A 25,935-nucleotide genomic window follows, 5' to 3' on the forward strand; every position below is an offset into this window, starting at 1 on the left:
TTTTTTGAGCTCAAATGAAAGAGCGGGTCGAGAAATGGCGTGCAGAAGTCTTTAAAGATGACAAATCTCTCTAAAGATGATGTCTGTTTTCAATTGAAAAGCGCAATTGTGACAACATTTTCCAGTGGGTTCTAGGAGTCTCCCCTGGTTCAACACCATCTTTAGAGGTCCTAGCACGCCATTTCTCGACCCGCTCTTTCGTTTGAGCTCAAAAAAACATTCATATCTTGTCTGATATCTTTGCTACAAACTCGGGTCTACAACTCGGGCCTTCAATTGAAGGCAATTAGAACTGATTAGGACTTACCAGGTCCATCTAGGTCTGGAGAGATCTTGAAAGACCTGTGTACGTCCAATCAGAACCAAATCCTCGACTCGGGCACTTCGCCACTGAAATAATCCCCAGGTGAAGGTGGAATGAAACACTCTCTACTCCAACTTCTTACGAAAACGTCACAGAATTTATTTCATCAATTAAAAAATCTCTAAGACTGGTAGCCTTTTGTTTATCTAAAACAAGTACTTCAACAGATATTTTGGTTGGTCGCATGTTTACGTCGTTTTGAGATGCTCGGTTGGGGGTATTTTAATTACTTTAGTTTTTAGGAAGAGCGGTGAGATTGGCGATTTGGTGGGGTGACAAGACTTTTTTTATGGGCAAAGTATGGGATAGAGGAGATAGAAACGATGTAACAGTTTGGTGATTGCACGCTAAATCCGAATACTGATTTATTTAGTAGTGGCCGTATCCGTGAAGACCGTCAAGTGCTCCAATGTGACCGTGTTCCTTAATAACAACAGGGACCTGCTCCTTGATGTAGACGGGCTGGGGGACGGGCACCTGAAAATGGAAAATTTTTTTGAATTATCGTTCCTGTAATATTATGTTTTAAACCGGACGCGCGCTTATCTATCGACTCATTTATTCGTGAGAAGCTTCCTTTTCTGCATTAAAATTTCAAATGTATCATGTTTCATACACTCGTAAATGCATGGATTTATGATTTAAAGTGCATGGATTATGCAAATGAATGATGTATAGAAAAAAAAGTGGGAAATTGCTTTCGTTTTTGGTTCAGACAAGACTCGGCTGAACGAAAAAAATTAAATTGTTTTTTGTTGTGGGAACACAGGAGAGATTGCGAGTGGGTATAGGAGAAAGTGGTAAAATAAACGAAAATTTAACCCTAGTGTGGTTACCCTACTCGACGCTGCGGCTTTAGTTCCCTCCGCAGGTATTCGCCGGAGCGTTATTCAGGCCCCAGCGTTGCCGAATTCACTCTACACTGACTGTGCGCGTTTAGCGAGTTTCCCGCAACGTCGCGTGGCGGACAATTTTGTTTGGGGTATAACATTTCATGCATACGCTTGGCGCGACTCACTACCGCGATACTTGATCCCAAGGCAATACCAAATAAAAATTAGTTCTTATGGATTTCCGGAAAAAAATCTAAATGACTTAATTTATTGCTTTCTCATAAGTTAGTGGGGTTTTCTATCCTCATATGGTGTTGATGAAGGCAACAATAATTGTTTTAGTCAAATGAGATATAATAATTACATGTTAATAATTGTTTGAATCAAATAAGAAATCATTTCACGGAATTGTCATTTTTTTGAGTTAAATGTCGCAGAAACTATGTGCTATAAAATGTGCGCACTGCGGAATTTCCCTCGTATGGTGACCAATCTAAACCAGTTAATTGACTGGTTAATTAATTTTAGAAATAATGAAATTTATCCAGAATTACACAAAATTATCTGTCTCAGCAGCTCAAAAATTCCAACAAATTTCCCTGGGAATGTCCCTCTTCAATATTCGTAGGTAAGAATTAAAAATAAAAATTGAATAATGAATATTTTGCAATTGGGAAAAATAATGAAAAATATTTCTCTTTTTAACTTCAGCAAACGCGTTTTTTTCCCCACGCGAAGTATTTTCCTATTTTATTCTTCAATTTAATTTAATTACCCCTTGACTTTTCTACTTTCTTATTCCATAATTGTTTCTTCCACCCAAAACTTACTCCAATGAACTTATACACCGAGAAAAATTGTCTAAAAAAATTCATGTGCTAGCACAGTAATTACCGGTTAGGACCGCGGTCATTGGCGGTCACTTGACCGGTAATTTTGGTCACTTAAATCTCTAGTCACAATTGGCACACGCGAGAAAATTATTGTGCACTCGCGGAAACATCAATGGGGGCTCCATAATTATTCTGGTGCCACACGAGAATTTTTCTGTTCCCACACAATAATTTTTCGAAGTGCGTGGATTGTGACTTGAGGTTTTTTTCGACATTGAAAAAATTTTTTCTGAAAAAATTGTTCTTCGTGTAATTTGTGTAAATTGTAATTATCAATTTACTTAATGAACGTAATAATATTTACCTTAACGGGATAGGGCTGTGGTACAGCAACCTTGACGGGGTATGGCTGTGGAACCGCAACCTTAACGGGGTAGGGCTGCGGTACAGGAACCTTGACGGGGTAGGGCGCTGGAACGGGCACTTTCACGGGGACAGGGTATGGCCTGTCAACGGGAACGTGAACAGTTTTCGTCTGCACGACTGGGTAGGGCTGGGGAACGGGCACCTTCACGGGGACGGGGTAAGGCCTGTCGACTGGAACCTAAAAATAATTGTCCGTAAGATTCTGGAGGACACACTGAGAAAAACGGCGGAGAAAAATTATCGAGCAAGTCAAGTAATCGTGGACCAGAATCCTAGGTCTTTTAAAGTAGCTCTACCCTTACGGTAAATTCAAAGATTATTGAAAACTGCAAAAAAATTGCAGAAAACTCGATTAGATTCAGAATTCTAATTTTTTTTTCTCAATTTAATTATCGTTTTAGTTTTTCAAAGAAGGAATGTTACAAAATCAGGATTTAACGCAGTGTCTTATGTGAAAAAATCAAGAATTTTTTTGACACCTCATAAAAAATAATCCACCGTTTTGCAAACAAGTTTTATTATTTATTTATAAGAGGGAAATTTTTGAAAAAATATAAATATTTTGCGAAATTCAATTTAGATAATACTGTCTAGGTATGAATTTTTTCAAATTTTTTTCCATGCAATTTAGTTGAAAAATTTCAAAACTGAAAATATCCTAAATTTTTTTATTGTTCGTTTGCCCGAAAACGCTTAAAATGCTAAAAACAGTCCATGGCCTCCAATTTTTGAGCCACAAAAGATTTTTGTTTTCAAAATTTTCGGGAAAATGTGTGGAACAACAACCAGGAGCCAGTTTTTTGGAATTCGACTTCTACACAACTGATTTCGGTTTTTTTTCACACAAAAAAATTCACTACTTGTGTAAAAAAATACAAAAAAAGCAAATTTAGCCATTTAAGAGGCGAATTAAAAAAAAACTAGCTCGTAATTATTATTCCACATATTTTTCCGAAAATTTTGAAAAAAAAATCCTTCGTAGCTCAAAAATTGGAGGTCCTGGACGGTTTTTGGCATTTTAAGCATTTTCGGGCAAACGAACAATAAAAAAAAATTTTTTTTGCACTAATTATTCGTTTTCAGATCTATACAATCGATCTTCAATGTATGAAAAGTTTCACTCCAATAACCCACGACTGTTAAAACTCATAGTAGTCTCCCCTTAACAAACCTAATGAAGATTTTATTTTAAAAAATTCGCCTTAAAAATGAATCATCCAAGGAAATCAATAAAACTTCACAAAGCATGAATGAACTGAAAATTAATTCTGAGTAATGCCCAGGACGGGAATGAAAATTGTAAATGCACCTCAAATATGGGGTATGTAAGACAGCCGTGAAGACAAATAAAGATAAAGACCTTTCGTTGCTAAATTATATCACATTAGCCCGGGATTACTACCTTGACTGGGTAAGGACGGTCAACAGGTACAGCCACGGGGTATGGCTTGGGCACGGCCACGGTCTTCTGAACAGTCTGCACAATGGTGTGAGGAGCCTCGTGTCCCAACTCCAATCCATGTCCCAGTCCAAGTCCCAATCCCAACTCACCACTGTACGCACCGAGATCTCCGTATCCAAGACTGAGTCCAAGACCCCGCTTTTTCACATTCTTCTCCTCGGCGAAGGCTGTCGCCAGCAGCATCAAGCATATCTGAAAATTTATTATCAATTAATTAATTAATTGGCCAATTAGCACACGATAACTTATTGGATTATGATAACAAGTGCTCTAGAAATCTGAGATGACGATAATTTATTATTATTTGTAGAAATAATAAATTGTAATAAATTTTAATAATAAAATTTTAAAAATCTGAAAAAAAATAATGAAGTTTGCTTTGGGAACAAGATAGATGAAATAATTTGAAAATTGCAATTTTTAAAAATTACGAGCGTTTTCAAGAAATAATTTATAAATAATCAATTTTCCACCGTAAAAATCATTTGTTCGGAATCGTAATAAATTTATTCACATTCAGAACTTTTCTAGAGGTCGATTTCACGCCTAAAAAAATCATTTATTAATTATTTATTCAAAAACAACAAATGTTGAAAAAAAGAATAATTAAGTGCAAAATATAATTTTAATGACGCAAAACATTCATGAGTGTTTTCAAATTTTTCTCACACAATTTAACCGACAAATTCAATGATTGAAAATGGTTGAGCCAAGCTGTCAAAAATACTTGGATATCCTTAAGGCGTTTCGTACGAAGAATATAAATAATGACATTCATCTGTAATTCATATAAAATGTTTATAACCACAATTGAATTATCTGTGAATTTTCCCAGAATTTTTTTCAGCTTTACTTTTCAATTTATTAACGATTAAAGTCGCTCCTTACACACAGGCTCTTATGTAGCTTTTTCTGCGTTACCATCTGAGCTGATAATATAGTTTCATTCCAAACAGAAAGATCTCCATAAGAGCCCGCGTACAAGCCCCGACTTTAACCGCCAATAACTTGAGACGGAAATGTGAAAAAATTCTGCAAAAATTCACAGACAATTCAATCGTGATTATAAACATTCTGTACAAATTCCAGATGAATGTCATTATTTACCTTTTCCGTACAAAATACCTCAATGTGAGCAAGTCCAAAAGCCGGAGCACATGACAAAATATTAATTACAATAGAATGTGCAGCCGTACGAGTTACTCGCCGCCCTAAAAATTTGAGACTTTAATTTTATCAATGCACTCCAATTGACTTCAGCTAAAACAGCTAAAAATGTGAACGTACCAAGACCCTCATGTCGACCAACTTGTGTCCAGTTTCGACAAATCAGTTCTGTCTTTATTCCCGCTAAAACCACCCTTTATATAGGGAATTGACTTTCATTTATTTCTAACATCCCGGTAACTGAGAGCCAATCGCGAACTGTGATCCTTCTAATGCCACACCTACCTTGCGCCTTACACTCATTTATCCACGATGCATGGTTGAACACAATCTATATAAACTAACATTATAATACCACGGAGTAGACACTGTGTGCACACACATGAGACAGTCGGTGACATTGTTGTATAAACGGGGGAATCGAGGGATACCCGGTTTTCTCTGTATGTTAATCTGCTGCTGAGCGATTGGTAGCCCATGCAGGCCTTTTCACCGTCCACCGCGATTTTTCCTACTGTTATTTTTCGTTTTATTTCTGGTCGCCGTGTTATGCATACAATTCGGAAATTTTAGATCATCAAATGTCGTTGATATAACGCTCTTGATTTACATAATTTGCTATGGTTTTATGATCGTGCTGGTTGTGTAATTTTGTCGTTTAATTGGATTTTAGCGGGATAAGTGAATGCCCTGATTAAGGACGCAAAAAAATTTATGGAAAAATGAGGCGAATTGCCTTGCAAATCCTGTCAATTTTCCGACGGGTTTGTGCACGTTTCGAAAATCGAGTTTGATATTTCTGCCGGAATTTTCTCATTTTTTAACCTCCACTTTTTGACCCTTATATTCTCACACTTACTGCCTGACCCTTATATTACACTTGAGAGCGCTTGGTACAGCCCGGGCTGATACGAATTAATCAGCCTTCAATTGGATTCAAGTGTATTTTTTTCCGCGCACAAATGAAAATTTCTTATTCATAATTTTTTAATTCAAATTAAATTTTTAATTCAAGGGAAGTTCGTTCTCATTCGTCCGCTGATACGATTCCTCTGAATTTAGGCATAACCATAATACATCAGCTGACCGATCTGTTTCCGCATCAACCAAAATGCATGTGTAAATAGCAATGGACCAATAGCCGTACGTCTGATTCATGTTATTCGATAACGCGCATAAAATTCGCCCACATAACCGAGTCGTGACATTCCCGTCGGCGCTGGCGATTTTGCGAGTAGTTAAGGGAACAGTTATTGTCCAATTATGCTTGATATGTCCGGGACTAATTCATAAATTAATTTGATCAGTTACGGAGTTGTTCGCGTATGCTGAGAAAAAAAATACACGGAGAGAAATTTTTTAGAAAAATTCTAGTGCTAGCACGGGAAAAGAGGCGCAAAGTGACGGCCAGAAAAAATTCTAGTGCCGGCATTAGAAATTTTATTGGAGAAAACGTGAATTTTCCCCCGCAATTCTGTGAGAATTTTACAGAAATCCCCAGAAATTTTACTGGAAATACCAAGAAATTTTACCGTAACAGCACTAGAATTTTTCACAGCCGGTGGATTGTGATTTTTTCCAGTACTCGTACTAGAATTTTTATAGAAAATTTCTCTCCGTGTACTTTTGATAAGAAAATTTTCTTCGGAGGGAACAATTTTTTTTTTTTGACGCGTATTTCTTCAGGCCGGGAATTCCCAGGTGGTCCATGTCCATCTCCAAATATTATAACTATGTTTAATTATGAGGTGATTATGCGACATGTGACCTTGAATGAGCGCCCTTCATTAATTTTCAATGTTTTCAAATTTCAGATTTTTACGTAAAATAATTTGGAATAATTCTAAATGTTAATGATTGTCATTGACGTTTATTCAAAGTTATTTGCATCACAATTATTCGATAATTTAGCATAAGTATAATAATTATAATAGGTGGGGATGGATTAATGAACCATTTGGGAATGACTAAAAAAATCAATTCTTTTCTCAAAAAAATTATTCGTGGGAAAAAGGAATTTTTTTATCAATAAGTCTCGAGTAATTCCTGTTTGTTTTCCCAATAGAAGTGGGAAACGCGCCCATGAATGCGTTCTAAGTCACGCGACTTTGATTTGAAGCAGTTTTTAAAAAAACAGGTGTTTGAATGAGAGTCGACGGCATCTTTGTTCCAAAGGTCGGCAGTGTCTATTCACGATGTGAATGTTTTTTGGGCCCGAATGAAAGAGCGAGTCTCGAAATGGCGTGCATATGATTCTAAGGATGATTTTTGAACCAGGGGAGACTTGTCGAATTGCGTATGTCGAGGGGAAATCACTCGGAGAGAAATATTCAAGAAAAATTACGGAACATTTCACGTAATCCGCAAGCGAGAATTGTTTTCAGTGAATTTCTACAGGAATATAAGAGAATAAATCTGAAACGTTCAGTAAAATTTCGGGTCTGTCATCGAAAAAATACGAAAAAGTCACGTAATTTTTCTGGAAGTTGTAAAATCTAACAGAAACTTCGAGACTTATTATGCCTCAGAACATGAAAATTCTTGTATGTTTAAGAATTTTTACGAAAAGTTCCGGAAAATTACGGAACTTGTTGTTAAAATCTCCCCCTCACGGTGACTCATGGCTAGCCGTGAGGCGTCGGACGGATGAGTAATTTTTACGGAACAGATCGTAGAATTTACGTGACGATTGACACTTTTTATTGAATTTTACTTCACTCCCAGATTACGTTTCGAAACGTAAGTTTGACGTCTTTTTTCTGGTAATTTTTATTGAATATTTCTCTCCGTGCATGTGTTACTCGCGACATGATCCTGAACGGACGACGATTAGCACGGAATTTTGTGCAATGGTCGTTATCCGCTTAATTGGAGGGAATTTTCTCCCCTCGATATCGCACGTATCCGTTAGAATGTATTAGAATGTTCTGCTAATAAATTGAGTTGACTGAAAATATTGTTGTCATCGGTGTTTTTGCAATTTTTGCAGATTGAATAAAAAATTTTACGCAATTGCTAAATAATTCTATTGGCTTTCCATAGCAGTGCTGAGAATCTTTTGGGAGTTATGTACGCTTTATTTATTCTGTTATACCTTTGTAAATGTGTATCAGAAAATTTAATAGAAAATGTAATGCAATTGCTGAACTTTTTCTATTGAATTTCTGACGGTGTGAAAATTTTTTTTTTCCTGCCGATTCATATTGAAAATAGCATGAATTTTTTTACTTGTCGGAAAATGTCATTATGGGGCAAATTATGAGATTTGAAAATCTGACATAATGTTATATATTATGACATCTTCCATCATATGACTACATTAGTCGTCATATTTTGACACTTTCGGACATTCGATCGACTTGACATAATATGACATTTTTCGCGGCACAATTTCAGAAAGCTTTCGAGAAAGTTCGTAATATTATAGAAAATTCTGGCAATTTATGCTAAAATTTATAATATTTCTCAAATTTTACGTCATTAGCTGAGTTTTTGATGAATATCTCCGAATCTAAGGGAGATGAAGAAATTTTTGTAATGACCTTTTCTGTAGAGCGAGTTGAAGGCTACAAAAAAGATAATACTAAAAATTTTGCTATCTCTCCTAGATTTCGAGATATTCATTAAAAACCAGCCGATGGTCAAAATCTACCCAAATCGTTTTACCGCTTCCCTGAATTATTCTAGGTGAGGAGATTATATGGTACTCCATAAAGGTATGAATATCATTTGTCAAGCCATTCGTGGAGGCATTGATTCATTCAACGAACCTTGAAAAACTTTATTATTTTTTTTTTAAATAGAAGATTTCATTTCCAAAAATTTACAATATAAAAAAATTAACTGCAATATATCGTACATCCACTTCGAAACATATTTCCAATCTCTCAGCAGAAACAGGTATAATTTAATAATAAAATGAAGCAATTTAGTGTTGACATGTAAAAAAAAACATAACGAAAAAAACTAAATTAAAAATTAAATTCTTTTATATTGCTGCGTGCTTATTCTTTTCCTCCCTCTCAATGATCTTCACGTGTCTCCACTCGATAGTCTCTTTCTCTCTCGACTCATTTATTATCTTTATTTTCAGTCCACGGACGATTCATTTACTTCTATTTATTCTTTTTGCCCCAGTTTATTAAATAAACTCTTTCCCTCGCATAAAAGCTCTCATAATTCCACAGTATTGTCCACGACTCCATTCATTCCACTCATTCACTCCTCACCTACTGATTTATTTGCTCCCATAAATGGTGAAAAATCCTTCAATAAATCATTGCCCGCAATCAAATGCGGATAAAACGGAATTATTCCAAGTGAGGAGATAATACGATACTTAATGGAGATATGAATATCATTTGTCAAGTCATTAGCGTAGGCACTGACTCACGCAGAGATCTTTTAAAAACTTGACATGTATTTTTTTGAAATAAAATATCTCATTTCCGTGTGATTTTGCACGCAATGAAATGCAACTCCAGGACGTCAGTGAAAATTGTAACGACTCGTTGTGTACAGTGCTCTCTTGTTCTCGGGCCGACAGCCACTTACGCAATGACAACATTTGCCAGGGGATTGCATGCTCGGTGGGTGCTATGTAGTAGACATGTGCGTGTCGGTCAACGAAATAATGTAGCTCCTTAGCGGTTTATTTTTTCCCTCCGTGCATAATATTCGTCTTTGGTCAGGCCGTCTCGCTTCACCTTTCTTGAGTCTGAGGACTGATGCAATGAGCTCTGTGTGGTGCATTCTTAGCAAGGACTTTGGCTGTGATAACGCGAGGAGTAGCTCCACGCACGAAAAAATTTAATAGAAAAACCTGTCGAATTTGTTAGAAAATTCTATTGATTTTCTATTAAACTCTCTATTAGTTTTTGGCTGATTCTATTGACATGTTCAATAGAAAACATTCAATAGAAATAGCCCACAGAATTCGTTTTTTCTATGTAACTTATTCTTTTCATATATTTTGTATAGAATTTGCTCGACTCACATTTTCTAATTTTTTTTCATTCTATTGTTCTTCTCTTCTCATCAAGAAAATCAAACAAAAAACTTGGAAAATTTTCACTGTATTGCCTTCAGATTCTCTTCTTTGGCGTCAAAAATGTGAGATAATCTCATAATCCTAGCTATTAATTCTAATCAACTTTGTTTAGAACTTGAAAACCCTAGCATACGCGACATTAAAAACGTTGAATTATTCTATTTTTCTCTGATCTAAATGATTTGGAATGCTATTCATTTCTCTTTCGTTTTTCGACTTCATGAAAATTCGACGCAAGGCGATTGTACGCATGGAAACCGTCTCACTTTCTCCATTCGATTGAGACATCCGATTCGAGCTGTCGCCCATGCCTTTTAGTAAGATAAATTGTAACAACCCTTGAAAATCAATTACCACACCTAATAAAATCGTAAAGTTTGAAAACAACAAGCCATATCGACCTTTTAATAAATTTCCTCAGCCAATCCAGCACTTGTATCATTGTACCTCCACCGGATTAATTCATACCGGTGCACATGCATTCCCCTAATCGATGAATAGTGGGTCGTGAGAAGTAATGTTGTTGCAAATCCATATCCAGTGTCTGCACATGGGTCTCCTGGCTTCAATTTCGTGAGAACAGGACGTGCTGGTACGCGAAGCAGGGAAAGGACTCACCCGACAATGTAGACGCCATGTTGCTGGGTATATTGTTGCATTGCGCCTACACCAGAAACCGTTAATCCGTTGATTAACAATAGCAAGGTTGAGTCGAGTTAAAGAAGCCATTCTATTTTACTGCAGTACTGCACGACCGTGACAGAGACTGCCTTGTGTAGGTCATTTCACTGTTGAGGGTATGAAAGCACTTCAATTATCATTTTTTTTTTGTTCACATTATTTTGAATATTTCAGTAGCGAAGTGGTAAAAGGAGATGAGCCAATTTTGAATCAGTGTTGAGTCATTTTGAGCTAGTTTCCAATCAATCTCTCGGAATTTAAGGGAGATAGCAAAATGTTTGTTATAACCTTTTTTTTAAATAAAATTTACCAATTGCAATTTTTAAAAATTCCGAATTTTCTATAAATAATTATATAATCATTTGTTCGGAATCGGAACAAATTTATTCATATTCAGAATTTTACCAGAAATCGATTCAATGTCTGAAAAAATAAGATTTCTGAATGTTTAAACAATTTCAATGATTTATTTATAAACAACGAATGTTTATTTTTAAAAAAATTATAATTCTGTGTAGAATGTATTTTTAATTCCACTCAATATTCATGATTTTTTTCAAATTTATATTTTTAATTTCTAAACATATTTACGAATATTTAACAAAAACGGTTTTTATTCTTAATGATTTGAATTTCAATTTTCATGATATCTGATAATTGATATATATTTTCAATTGGGATTGAAGCAATTTTTTTAAACAAAAAAACAATATTCAATGATTAAGGCATTTCCGCGGAAATAATTCATAAAAAAATCATTTTTCACCTTAAAACAAAATAAATAAGTTCCAAAAATTTACACAATTTCCATTATTTCTTAATTCTTTTAAAAGATTCAAAAAAAAATCATCGATTAATTATTTCTTATTGAGCAGTGAATATTTAAATATATTAAAACTGCTGAAAATGTCAAGAATAACCGAGTTTTACTGAACCTTCTTCCTTAATTAATCAAATGTAAATTTTTTCGATTGATTAAATCACTTCTGAAATGCGAAAAACTACTCATTTGGTCATATCCAATGATTAACAAATCTCGTCAACATTAAATGAATCCCTCTGCCAGTGGGTGCACTTAATTCCGTGTATTACGCGAAACTGGAGTGCATTGCATGACTCCAGGCGTAGGTGTAGAATTATTCAATGGGCGTCTTTTCTCTTATCTCTCCATTGGCACTGCCTCGCAACGTAACATTAGGTATGACTGTGGAGTGTTTAAAACATTACCGCGTACAAACGAAATCACGAGCTGTTACAGACAGTATGCAACGTGAAAGACTTGGCAGTAATCGGTAATGGCTCGATCGACTTCGCCATGAGTTTCCTCTTCCTACTTGATTTCGAGATTGTAAAAATTGGATTTTTAAATACTCGCTCGTGATGCAATACTGTTCGGACTAATTTTATTATTTTACAGCTCAATTGTGAATTTAATTTTCTATTCCAACTTATTTTTAATCGGCAATAGCTCAAGAAGGACAGAGGGAAGTTTTTTATTTTATTTTCAAGGTGTTTTTTTTAGGTTTTAAAGTGAGATCTAATTCACCCAAATCGCACCATTTAGTGAGATGATGTAGACGTTATTTTTCAATTAAAATATTTTTTTAAACTATGAATTATCCGAAAAGTCAATGAGATTCGGAATAGTATTTTTTTTCATGACTAGGGTCGTCGCTCCCTGCTCGCTTCGCTCGCCAATCCGGGGGGCGCCGTCGACCCTCCGCTCGCTTCGCTTGCTCCCCACATAGAAACAAAATGTACATAGAAAGAAAATTGATGGAGAATTGAATGATTAACATCCTTTAAAAAATTGATACTCTAATAAATAAAGAATTCATTCAATTTTTCATGAATAAAATCACTCTCTTCTTCTTGTTTGCATTCACTAATATTCCGCGGATGTGGCCTTTCATAAATGATCATGGTTGATTATATAGAAGATAACCCAAGATTACAGAAAATTTTTGCTTTGTCTTAATTTACAAAATTATCACATAAAGATTCAATTTCTGTTTCCATTTTTATAAATCAAAATGTTTAGAAATCATTATTTAACCCAGGGTCTCACATGAAAATCACCAAATCTTCCGTGTCTTCTTTCAAATAAAATATTAAATGCTGAATTTTTATCTAAAAATGGAAGAAAAGCTGAAAAATATAAATTTTTTTATTATTAAAAATGTCAGAACCGAAAAAGACATGACAACAGCCATAGTAATTGCGCTCGCTCCGCTCGTCTCCCGCCACTCACATGATCTTACAGTCTTGCCACGCCCATTTTCAAACTAGTCAACTGAAAAATCGTTCATTCATACTTTTATTTTAAAAAATTAATGAATGAGATAATTCTTATCTCCATGACCTCGAAAATTCCATTCAATAATTTATAAATAAAAACAATAATTTTTATAATTTCTTTTGCGTGAAAAAACTCCGTGACACGAGCCGTAAGGAAAGAGCTGCTTTACCGGAGTCCTTTCCACTCTCATTCATTAAAAATCCTATTTTTCCACATTCGATACCGTCGCACCAGCAATTATAAATACAAATTACCGATCCCAATATCATTTTCTCCGGCGACTTTCACGTATAATCTCGCGACTGAAGACTGCAGACACGTCATTCCCCCGATATTCACCCGAAAAATATATAAATCATAAATTTTCAATCCGCGACGTTGAAAAAATCCATCAGCCCCATATAATAAATTTCGTGCATTCCACAAGTCCATGTAATTGCGAGTAATAAATAAAACTTTCAATCGACACCTGAAGATACCTTCGCCGGAGGAAAAAATGGACAGCATCATCGCGTAAGCTAATTGAAAGTTTCGCAATTAAAAAGCATTTCGACCGAGATATCTCCAGTATTACGCGATATATTTTTTATACGCAGGATACCCCACGTAAAAGACCCAGCCTCGGCCTTGAGAAGGAATATAGACATGCGATTCCAGTATCGATGAGTAGAATGATCGAGAATTGATTGCAACTGCGGTAATGGCTTCTAGAGCGAGACGACCCAGTTTCGTGCGTTACCCGTAAAAATTCCGCGATTATTATCATATCGAGCATGTAATTTACAGTCTTTTTTGAAAGTACGGGGTAGTTAAAACTGATATTCAAAAAAACTGAAGATTATGTCGTAATGGTACAAAACGGACTGAGACACGTGCGGGTCTCGAGCGGACATGGGCTTACCACTCTGTACCAGGTTCTCCTGGTTTGTCTACTAGGTTATGCTAATTAATTTGGCGTCATTCGGTCGAATTAACGTACTCATATATGACAAATATTAATTCCTACGGTGCCAGAAATTCCTTGAAATTTCAGCCACAGCTTCATCTGAATTCTGAGTGCTGAGTTTGAATTTAATTTAAAATGAAAATGTTCATAAAATTTCTCATTCATCTTGAAAATTCAAGAGAATTGGCGTTTTCGTGGTAAGCGCTCATTAGTTATTATTAGTCTTGATTTTAATGATAACAGGATTCTGAAAGTCTCGAGATTATTATCCCTAAAATAAAATTAAAATTATCCGGATCATGGCCCTGAGGATAATAGGAAGCCGAGTGAAATATGAAATGAAAGAAATTCATTTGATCCGGAATAATGCCTGTGCTGACAGTATTCTCGATATACCCGACGATTTAGTTAAACGTGCGGATAAAAGTTGGTGTTACATAATAAATGTATGGGTTACGTGGGTTTGCCTGGTGCGATGGGATACAGTACACGTGCTCGTTCAACCGTAAACTCGGGTACATATAGCAAAGTGACTCGCTACGCGGGGCAGCAGTCCTTCGTATGTTCTTCGTATCCGTATGCCCTTTCTGCGTACGCAACGCCAAGGATAATTGGACGTGAGAAGCCACATTGAGTGGCTATCGGCGTTGCGGGAGAGTATCGCGTTATTTATGGGGTGAAATGGAGGGATTTATGTTGATTATGACACGCGCGAAAAAAATTTATGGAAAAATCTAGGGAAGTCGGTAAAGCATTCTATTGGATTTTTATTGATATTTTATTGAACATCCTAATAGTTTGCGGCTGATCTAGTGAAGAATTCTGCATTCTTAAAAAATCAGAGGAATTTATTTTTTTTATGCAACTTTCTATGGAGAGTTTTCATCGGAATTCCTCGACATGAATTTTCCAAGTTTTTTCCAGTTATTTTTTTTCCCCTTTTCATTATGAAATCGAACAAAAAAATTGGAGAATTTAAGCTGAGGAATTGATATCCGAAATATGTCAATACAATAAGTTGTAGAGACAAATCGAATTCCATTTATTTCTTCTATAGAATATTTTCCACTGACCACCGAGAAAATTTTATAAAAAAATGTAGCGAATTCGGTAAAAAATTCTATTGGATTTTTATTGGAATTTTATTCATCTTTCTATTAGTTTTCGGTTGATTCTACCGAAAAATTTTGCACTTTTTTCACAGAAAATGTGAAATAGAAACTTTTATAGAGAAAATCCGTGGAATTTAATTTTTTTCATGCAACTTTCTATTGAAATAGTTTTTATAGAAATTCCTAGACATAAATTTTTCAATTCTTATCAATTTTTTTTCACATATTTTTCTCTCCTTTTCTGAACACTTGACGGAATTAGCTCATGGTTTGACTCATTCCACGGAATTTTTCTCGCAAGCGATTTGTCGAGGAGATGACATCATAATATTATAATTTCTACTAAATTTTTTCAGGGGGAATTTTCATGATTTTTCTCTCCATGTACCTTTACTTTGGTTCTGTGCGATATAAATGCATTCTATTAAGAAACTTGAATCCATTGACTCATGTGGAGTAACTTCATACTATCACTGAAGGGAAATGATTCATAATCAGGTTTTGTTCCTTCCAAAGGAGCTGTCATGAAATAACAAGTTGTTCGATTTTTTGTTTTCTACCGACAACAACAGCAATGACGAGCGTCAATTACTTGTGAAAACTGAGATATTTTTCAATTAAAAAACAATTTTAATTATTAAATCTGCGATGTCGACCATAAAGTGAATGGCAAAACATTCTTGTTCAATATTTCTGATGAGGAAATGATCAGAGGTGCAAGTAATTGAACAAAACTTTCCAGTTTCCAGTTATTTTTTCGTAAAATTTCAACTTTGAATGACGAAATTTATCGAAATTTTAATAGAACCATAATGCAATACAGTACAGCACATATCCGCAATGAGGACAAAACATGTGTCATACGTAGAAAATTCATGTCTGAAAATTTCGTGTATTCTCTTCAAATCGCAATCAAATTAATAATTTCCAAAATTTCATCATAAATTAGCTGTAGAATTTTAGCTCCATACTTTAATCTACATCTCCATGTTTCCATGAAAAATAAATAGAAAATTCTGCTCATGAGTAATACCTTCCTCATATTAATGAAGATGATACAGAGGAATGATTAGGCAAAGGACTGCTGAATAAATACGATTGATTCCATTAAAAATGTCTTATTACCGATCAACTACACATGTAATCAGACAACTCTCTTATAATGGCTTGAAGAGGAGTAAATTAATGAAATCAGTGACAATAAATACATAAATAAAATTATATTCGAGGGCATGTCGAAGATATCAGGCCTCGTTGTCGGCGTCGCTGTCGGTCACAGGCGCTTCTGTTGGCGGTTCAGTCGGCCATTTACCCGCAGTCGCCGCTGGCTGAAGGGTGGTCGGCAAGTCGGTGATCACAATAGGTCCCAACGGTTCGACAGTCGCTACTTTTTCCCCCCCATCTCCGAGGACATCGTGTCCAGGAGCAGCTGAGGATGGCTCAGAGTTAGCAACTGTTTGCGACTCTCCAATATTCTTCTGGTCATCTGGTTTTTCGGACTGTTCGGGTTTGACGGAGGGAACTTCCGTTTCTATGGGCTTCTCGATCGGCAATGGAGGGGTCAAGTCCGTTGCCGGCTCCACTGTCTCAATTTGACATTGCCGACCCATGTATCCCAGTGGGCAAATGCATCTGCAATGGAAAATAAGAAAGGAATTCACGTAAAAAAGAATTCGATGACTTCATCGAAAAATTGGGAAGATTACGATTCCTTCGGCGCCGCTATTTGACATGTTTTCTTTACTATTTTACGTCAGGAATATGGATAAACTGAGGGACAAATTGAATCTCAATTAGTTTTTGGAATGTAAGCATTTCAGTCCTTATTTTTCACAGTACGAAAATTTCCGGAAAGCTTCTTATACTTGAGACACCAATTCGTGTACTCAAATTTCCAATGGGAATTCAATGGTTATATTTACAGCTTCAAAACAACAAAACTCAATTTCAATGAAAATTTTTTTGTTGACGATTTTTTTAACTGAATTTGTTTTCTGAAAAAATTGCAACAAATCGCAAAAATTGAGGCACTAAAATCTCCAACAAACATTTTTTTTTTGTCAAAAACGCATTCAACCAAGGCAGTGTCACCCTTGTGGCCCTTCTGACCCTAGCGACTCCTTTTTTTGTGTGACCCTTGTGATTTTCGTGAAAAAAATCGTAATCAGGCCGAAAAATTCTGCAGTTCATTTGAGTGTTTGTTTTAAAAGAAATGTTCAATGGAAAATATTTCACAGGAAAAACCAATAGAATTTGATTTCTCATATAATATATTCTATTAAAATTCCTCGGCTCAAATTTTTTGATTTTTTTTTAATGAGAAAAAAAGAAAAATAAAGTGGAAAAAAATTGGAAAATTCATGTGGGGGAATTCCCGCGGAAAATGTCTCAATAGAAAAAGTTGAATAACAAGATGAAATTCCCTCCATTTTTTAAATTATTTTCTACTTGACATTTTCTATTGAAAAAACGCACACAATTGCTGCGCAATTATTTCTCCTCAGAACAATGCAACATCAGGAGATCCCACCTGTAATCGCCATCCTCCTTAGTCATACTAATGCACGTCCCATTGTTCTGACATATATCAGGATGTCCATCGCAGAAGGTCAATTTCTCGTCGCAAAGATCGCCGGCCCATCCCGGCTGACATCGGCAGTCCCAGGGTCTGCGACAGGTGCCATGGACGCACCCTGGATACGGCACGCACTCCGTGCAATTGGGTCCAGTATACCCAACCCTGCATCTGCAAGTCCCAGGCCTCATGCACACCCCGTTCTCTCTGCTGCACCCGTGTGAACAAATAGCTGAAAACAAACGATTTTCTTAACAACCACAAATGTTCACACACTTCCTCACGTATTATTCTGCACCGAAAAAGAAAAAAGCTTTATTACTTTTGTAAAGACTTATGATCTCAAATTGAAATTTGAAAGGTCGTATTCATATTGAGAATAATTCCGGTTCTCCTATCTCATCCAAATCCCATCCAATCATTTCATTATTTACGTTACAAAGACGTGGAACGCTATAAATTCCCTTCTTTAATGTAAAAATGTTTTAAATGTTTCAAATTTAGACATTCAAAAGTTGGAAGAGACTTTCAACAGTCTCAAGATGAGACCTTTCGAAGTTTTACACGGAGAGAAATATTCAATAAAAATTACGTATCTTTTCCGTAATTCCGGAGCGAAAAGTGGTTGTAGGAAATTTTACGGAACTATCACGGAATTTTTCCGGAGTGTTCCGTAATTTTTATCTGAATCTCTTGTGAAAAATTACGATACTGTCGCTTAAATTTTCTGAGTCGATTCCGTAATCGGTGAGTGAAGTGAGAATTCCGTAATTTTTACTGAATATTTCTCTCCGTGTAAGGATATCCAAGTACTTTGACTGTTTTTTCTTCAATGAAATGCTCTTTTACTTTTGTAGTCTAGCATCAGAGCTTTGATCTGAGCCCCATTTGACCCCAAGGTTCCGGATATATTTCCATTCCATTCATATTCGGACACTAGGGGGATACGACCCTCGCTCCCTTCACCGACCCTCATATGACCTCCATGACTCTCATGTGAGCCCTTATTTTAACCCTTGTGACCCTCTATTACGCCCATGTGAGCCTTATTTTGACCCTCAATTTTGGAGTTTTAATTTCGAGTCCCAAATTTTCATCACCACAAGTCAATTTGGATTTTTATAATACAGAGAGATATCTCCGGGGATATTGAACCGTCAGCAAATATTTTAAAAATCTGAAGAAACATTAGAAAGTTCACGTTTGCAGGAGGATTAATGAAATAATTTAAACACAGCAATTTTTGAAAATTACGAGCGTTTTATATAAATAATTCATAAACGATAAATTTTCCACGATAAAAATCATTTGATTTTTGAGGCTTTCGTGGGCAACATTATTATTCATTGTTATGGCTTCCGGATGAATGCCGCGTTTAGATTAAGTGTTTTACCGACGTTTCGCCAACATTTGAGTCTGAATCATCAGAGTTTGCCTGAAGGTGTCAATCATTTGTCTAGGACATTCAGAAGGCAAAACCTGAGACGTCTCAGCGTGAGACTTTCAGAAGGATCAAATGTAGCTTTTAAGTCTCGAATTAAAATTTTTTAAAATTTCTATTTGATCCTTTCGAAAGTCTAAATTTAAGGTCTTTGAAACCTGAAAATAAGCTTTTTTTAAAATATAATGTTGAAGTATTCAAAAACATCCACTTGAGGCTATCAAATTTTAAATTAAGATAATTAAGACCTTATAGTGAGGCTTAAATTGAGACCTCAAAGTCCCAAACTGAAACTTTCGAAACTCTCAATTTTGGACGTTCAAGCTTCGATTTAAAACTTTAGAAAATCTCATTTTAGACCTTTGAAATCTTGGAATAAGGTATTATTCTTTGGCTGTCCCATCTTACGTGTTTGGCAGAGAAAGCCCTTCCATCCCGGCTCGCAGCGACACTCAAGGGGCCCTTGACACGTCCCATGAACACAACCCGGAAGTACAGCGCACTGTTTGCACTTGGGCCCTTGCCAACCTAATCTGCATCTGCATTCGCCGGGTCTCATGCAGTATCCCTGACTCGGATTGCAATCTGGATCGCATATGGGCTCCGAGCAGAACAAACCCTTCCAGCCAGGATCACAAGCGCATTCGAAACTCACGTTGCATCTGATGTTGTTTTTCCATCGATCACCAAACCCGTGAAAGAAAAAAAAACACGAGGAAAAAATAATATTGTGTTACAAAATAGAGTCCTCCGGAACCGTTATCGCAGAGTGAAACGTCAGCGTCGAAGAGAAACGCGAGAGGTTGATCACCTGTCTGGGGGTCAATGTCATCTACGTCACCCCATTCAGATTTCTCTGTCGAAGATATTAAACGAAAACTCACCTTCCGTGTTGGCATCCGGGTAACGCAACACACTTGTCGCAGAGTTCACCGTAGAAGCCGAATTTACACTGGCATTCGCCGGGCCTTCGGCAGTAACCTTGAAGGGGATCGCAGCCCTTGCGGCATAATGGAACGTCGCAAAGATCGCCGGTCCATCCTAAACGAAAATTCCGAAAATTTAATTGCATGTTCTGCAATTAATAATTTTCTAGGACCGGTTTGTGCCAAATTTTCCAGCAAACGGTACCTAAAACCGCCGCATGCATGTGTTGAGAACTCACCGATCATCGATGATTATGAATACATTAGTGGAATGGAAGTACTGTAGTAAAGGAAAGTAGTCAATGGAATTTATTATACAAAAAAGTAAGGAATAACGTTTTTTTTTATTTTGAAGTTATTTTTCTAAAGTTTGAGACTTTAGAAAAATAACTTCAAAAAAATCATTGGGTCGCAAGATATTGACGACTGAGGACGCTCCGATTTGCCCACATATCCTTTCTAAAAAAAACATGGGCAATATCTCGAATCGGAAATGAGGACTCGAACGTGGCGGAAATCGCGAACGAATGGAGAAAGTAAGGCGATTTTCATGAGTACAATCGTTCTGCGTCGAATTTTCATGAAGCGCGCCTAAAAGAGAATTGAATACCATTCTATGATACATGAATAAACAAATCATAATTGTCCAAATCATTTAGGTCAGAGGAAAGTAGAATAATTCTACTTTCTTAATATTGCGTTTACTACGGTTTTCTTCGAACAAAGTTGATTAGAATTAATAGTTAGAATTATGAGATTATCTCACATCTTTGACGTTAAGGATAGGAAAATCTGAATGCAATATAGTGAAAATGATGATCGATTTTTTCACTTTGAACAAATAATATTAATATCCAAATACAAAATTTCTGATATTAATAAAAAGAAGCTGTGACTCAATATTCCAAATCAGTAGTGAAGCGGTAAACCGGTTTAAGTCGATTTTGACTATTGGCCAGTTTTTGACAAATATCTCGAAATCTAAAAGAGATAGAAAATTTTTTATCATGACCTTTTTTGTAGAGCCAATTGAGGGTTACAAAAAAGGTCATGGGAAAATTCTGCCCTCTCTCTTAGATTCCGAGATATTCATCAAAAACTGACCCAAAGTCAAAATCGACTTAACCCGGTTTACCGCTTCGCTACTGAAATGAAGTTTAAATTTTTAATTTGGTGCTGAAAACACGAGATGACAATATTCTAAGCACGGAATTATGCTAATGAGATGAACAACAGATTAATTGAATTACCGTGTGAACTAACTAAAAATTGATAACAGTGTGGGCACGCACTTTTACCAGAGTACCAACAAACATTGAATTTCAGAAATTCACACGCTGATGTGTGTTCTAGAAGAAATTGAATTGTAATTATGATTAAAATCTTTTTCAGTGAGCATAGGAATTAGAACATGAGTAAATCACTTATTGCAATATGAAAATTAAACAGTTGATAAATTGGCACATAGATTCTCATCGGTCGTGTTGCTTTTTGCAATGATAATAATTATAAATAATTTATTGAAAAAACGAATATCGGGGTGGCGCTACTACGTGCACAAAGAGCCTCAACTTGATAATGAATACTTATGAACAGAAGTCAACGGGAACCGGTAAAACTATTATTGCCAACTCTCCGCACGTACAATTCTCACATTAACCCAAATAATTGAATACCTGGTAGGCATTTCACTTCGCCGGCCTCATCACACACGTAGTGAGAATTTGGGTGCTGTGCGGCTGGAATTTCACACGCCTGTTTCTTCCATTTCGGTACGTATCTAGACAAATAACTCCCATTGAACCGATTCCCTCCGTCAATATTTGATCCGCAATTTTCGTGATTCTCACCTGGGGCCAGCGGCGTATCCAAAGGGCAATGCACCGAGACAGAATATCGCGGCAGAAGTGATAATCGATGTTTCACTGGTATCACCTGGAGATAGAACGAGAACAGTCCCGTAGAGGACTGGCAACACGTAAGTCAAGAAACGTCTCATCTTCACTCGACTTCTCAGTGAAGACTGAATGATAGAAAGAGTCAAAGCCGACGTCCAGGTAACGGGACATTCAGGTTCGAGGTCGCCGGCACACATTTGTACATGTTGCCGGTTGAACAAACGTATTGATTTGTATCATGTGCACTCGGTGAGTTCATTCCTCCGAATATCTTCTACTGGGGATGGATGATTGATTGATTAAGTAAGACCAAAATATCAATTTGATATTCTTTATTCTTCGTTTCGTGTCTTTTTTGATTGATACTATCTGTAAGCATGATTTAATACTATACATACGTAGGTATTTACACTTTTGGTTGACTATTTACAAATAAATACAGAATTCTTATACATATTTACACGTGACATCAACTGGACATGTCGTGAAAACTCTCATACAGTCTGTTCATTACGGGGATTTGAGCAAATTCTTTGTGTTACGCTAGATGTGTGGCTGATGAGGGGGTAATGACCAACTTCACAGATCCGGTCTAGGAATTTTGAATTTGAATTGAATCTCTAAACTGACAAGCGACTTACGTTTTTCAAAGTGAAAACGTTTGATGAATGTTTTATGTGCAGTCTCCCCTTGGTCTAGGCATGGAGTTTGCAGTTTGCAGTGTAATTACAGTGAATTCAAGTGCGGTTATGACATTAAATGACTGGGGAAAATTAAAAATGACCGCTATACTGTTAAAAAATTTTGGTTCAATTTTTCGGAAAATTAGTTCGATTTCGGTTCAAGGGAAAAATTTTATGGAGATTTCAAGTTTCTCTGAAAATTCTATTAAAGTCCCAATTTTTCAGCGACATGATGGCAGAAATTCCACAATTTACATGAATTTTCAAGTACAAATGAATATTCACTATCGAATGACCTTGACTTTTCATGGAATTTTTCTAAATTTCTCGGAATTCCTTGGAAATTCGAAGGGATCCAGAATTCAAGGAACGATTCTTCAATTTTTTGATTTTTTTGATTTGATTTTTCATCAATTTTCTCGAAAGAATTGAAGAATTGAATCGGATTCTTCCACGAAATTATGAATTTTCGCTGACAAAATTCCTTGAAATTCCAGTGAAAATGTTAACGGTCAGAAATTCCCAGGACTCTCACCGGAAATTTCGGCGTAAAATCTTGACCAGATGTAGCGCATATCAAAATGTTTGATGCAAAAAGACAATTTTCTTACTTCAGGCAAACACAATCCCAACTGAATTAACGACTCTCAAATCACACCTATCATTCATCACAAGTACTTCACAACAATTACTAAAACTGTCCCTAAAACCTCCCGGAATCAGACTTCCTCCTCATCCACGACAGTTTTCCTCTTCAACGCTCGCCTCACAACGAGAGCCACCACAAACACAAGAATGGCGCTGATAGCCCCGGCGCCTATGGCCCACGGGTAAAAATTTTCCAACTTTTTTTTTATCCGCCAAACTTGCACGGAATTCGGTCTCGTGTCGATTTCGATGGAGAAGCTGCCGGGGCCATCATTGGAGGCGATCCTCACGAGATACTTGGTGCCAGGAAGAAGCGAGATCTGGGCAGTCAAGGTGTCAACGACTTGATTCCCCATGAGTCCACCAGTCTCCGGCTCCCACGCCACAACGTAGGACTGTTTCTCCATGGTCTGCCTCATAGACGGACCATCCTGACCCTTGAATACGGGATAGGAATCAGTGGTGATGCTCTCCCCCTGGGACTGTGCCTCCTCCTCATTTCTCCTCCTGAAGAAGAACCTCCTGAAGACCTCCTCAGGTATCGGCGTGTCCTGGCTGTCCCTCCACTCAACGAGCACCTTCTCCCCGTACTTCTCAAGATAGAACTGGCGCACCCGATCGTTGAACCTCTTCTGCTCGACATCGCGTTGTCTCTTCAGCTGTGCATCAACGTTCCACCAGGACAGCGTTGCCTCGACGAAAGGGCCGTCCTTGAGGGACTCCAGAGTGGGGGTCCACTCCTCCCAGCTGTAGTGTCTGATGCCATCCTGAAGGATCACCAGAATCCAAGTGTCCGGACGGAGCGAAGGGACTCGCGAGCCGGGATAGTAACCTGATTCTTTCCAACTTGTGCCAACTCGACGCATCACTACGGCAATGTCGTATTGACCCAATTTTACGGGACCTCTGGTTGGCGCTGGCAAGCTCGACGGCAGGTACTCTTCCTCGGGGCGGGTGGTGCGGTAGGAGCACGCTGTTTGGCAAGCCGGGCACTGTGAACATATAAATGAGAAATATTCAATGATTTTTGCTCAGATGGTACTGTCCTTTTTATTAAAGGGATTAGACTAGTAAGGAATAACAACAACAATGATTTTCGCTGGGAACAGGGGAAATCTCTAAATTTCGCAGCGAAAAGATTCAGAGATGGGGCTGATGAGAGGCGATTTGGTGAGCGGGAAGTAATTATTTTCTACAGTATGTCTGTTATAGATAATAAGCGAATAAGTCCAGTCAACTATTTTTTTTTAATTGAAAATTTGTCTTTAATTTAAATTTTTAACATTTATTGTAGCTAACGGAAAATATTCAATATATTTTTTTAAATTAATCGACAATCCTGTTTCGAGATTCAAAATTTAACTCTCCAGCGGTACTTATCATTGAAACGTAAGTCCCTCGGATTGTATTTTTTAAATATGTATTCTTCAATAAAAACGAGAAGAAAAAAATTATTTTTAACAATTTGTTTTTGTCCTGTGTAATGAGAAAAACATCAATTCTTCGATAATCGATGTTTTTTAAAACATCGCCCATTCCTAAATTATACTGTTTTTTCGTTATTGAGAGCAGCGTCCATAGGACCTTTCTTTCAACTCAAAATATCATTGTTGCTTGACCATTTATTGGTCTTCAGTATTTTTGTACAACAAAATGTACAGTAAATAAAACCTTTCAATGTCAATATGAATATCTCTTAAACCCCGAAAAAAATCGTCATCCCCAAGGGTCCCAGACTAGAGTGATGCTCTATCACTTGAATTCTCTCCCCCTCCCGCCGATTGGACCGGGGAGATTCGACAGTGAAATAATGGCCTGTTCCGGGGCCATTTGGACTAATTAACGGTCCCTCCAAGACACTGGACTAATGTCCTATTCCAGACAGTACACATGACTCAGGCACTGAACCCCGAAGATTGGTGGAGACTAACGAAACCTTATCTACATCGTAACGTTTGAGATAACGAATCGAGACATTTTTTTTATTCGTCCTTAGGTTCAAGAGAACTCAGATCCCCGGATTTGTAGGTTTCCCCGTCGTAAATGTAGAGATTATTCCCAACGTCAGATCAAAATCTGAGCTGCGGGATGAGGGGTAAAAAGGGACAGGTAGAGAGCTAGAAAAAAAGAAGAAACCGGGCTTGACAGACCCCTCCAGTTTTCCGTTCTTCTAGGGGCGTTTGTTCCATGAAAATCGGCAGGTAGGCCCTTTCTGAGGATTTCCATCCACTTTTTCCTTCTCGGAGAATAATAAAAAGGCCAATGCACCGGTTGGAAAGAAGATAGATTGGGTCCACCGAACGATACAATTTTGCTTTCTTCTCCGGGTTTTCGAGATTTTTTTTCCCCTTTGTCCGCCCTCCGCGCCCAATGCCCATGTGATTTTAGGGTTCCCAGGGTATAATCGGAGGTGACATTTCGGGGGAAGTTGGCGAACCTTCCGAGCGATCGGTTTTCTCAGGAACCGTGAGTAATCGGAGATTACGGCTTGGCTGCCGTCGTATAAATCAAAATTCATTGTTTACGAGCGAGAAAAAAAACTGGCTAATGAAGGAAACAAAAATTGAGGCCGCAAAATCGACGAGATCGAG

At 37.0% G+C, this 25,935-nt stretch overlaps 3 protein-coding genes across 3 annotated transcripts in view; all 3 read right to left on the reverse strand.

Annotated features, from left to right (window-relative positions):
• Window positions 1–474: 474 nt before the first annotated feature.
• On the reverse strand, window positions 475–5,316 carry LOC107043102 (anther-specific proline-rich protein APG). The gene is made up of 4 exons (XM_015264414.1): window positions 5,206–5,316; window positions 3,859–4,110; window positions 2,395–2,634; window positions 475–841 (listed from the first exon to the last, which is right to left on the reverse strand). The coding sequence occupies exons 1-4, from the start codon at window positions 5,215–5,217 to the stop codon at window positions 734–736; spliced, it is 612 nt and encodes a 203-aa protein (XP_015119900.1). The 5' UTR covers window positions 5,218–5,316; the 3' UTR covers window positions 475–733.
• An 11,101-nt stretch (window positions 5,317–16,417) lies between these two features.
• LOC107043103 (delta-like protein C) lies at window positions 16,418–22,114 on the reverse strand. Its single transcript, XM_015264415.1, has 6 exons — window positions 21,966–22,114; window positions 21,792–21,895; window positions 20,074–20,230; window positions 19,598–19,851; window positions 17,704–17,980; window positions 16,418–16,805 (listed from the first exon to the last, which is right to left on the reverse strand). Exons 1-6 carry the CDS (start codon window positions 22,112–22,114, stop codon window positions 16,418–16,420), a joined length of 1,329 nt encoding a protein of 442 aa, XP_015119901.1.
• A 1,301-nt stretch (window positions 22,115–23,415) lies between these two features.
• The window catches only part of LOC107043106, a 7,601-nt gene continuing 5,081 nt past the window's right edge, over window positions 23,416–25,935 (reverse strand). The window contains exon 3 of the mRNA XM_015264420.1: window positions 23,416–24,336. Coding sequence (XP_015119906.1) covers window positions 23,416–24,336 — 921 coding nt within the window. The remainder of the gene's footprint in view (window positions 24,337–25,935) is intronic.

Source organism: Diachasma alloeum, unplaced genomic scaffold (assembly GCF_001412515.2).
Source record: "Diachasma alloeum isolate Michigan unplaced genomic scaffold, Dall2.0 Dall_scaffold_00547, whole genome shotgun sequence".
Lineage (NCBI taxonomy): Eukaryota > Metazoa > Arthropoda > Insecta > Hymenoptera > Braconidae > Diachasma > Diachasma alloeum.

Bases quoted from the DNA above. Each gene is read 5' to 3' on its own strand.
- LOC107043103 (XM_015264415.1), bottom strand. From the start codon at position 22,114: ATGAGACGTTTCTTGACTTACGTGTTGCCAGTCCTCTACGGGACTGTT. The intron at 17,981-19,597 runs GTAAGATGGGAC...GTTTGTTTTCAG, and splicing joins GGGCTTTCTCTGCCAAACAC to CTATTTGTTCACACGGGTGC. The intron at 16,806-17,703 runs GTGGGATCTCCT...TTTCCATTGCAG, and splicing joins AAGGAGGATGGCGATTACAG to ATGCATTTGCCCACTGGGAT.
- LOC107043102 (XM_015264414.1), bottom strand. The intron at 2,635-3,858 runs GTAGTAATCCCG...AATTATTTTTAG, and splicing joins ACCGTCCTTACCCAGTCAAG to GTTCCAGTCGACAGGCCTTA. The intron at 842-2,394 runs GTAAATATTATT...TTCCATTTTCAG, and splicing joins CACAGCCCTATCCCGTTAAG to GTGCCCGTCCCCCAGCCCGT.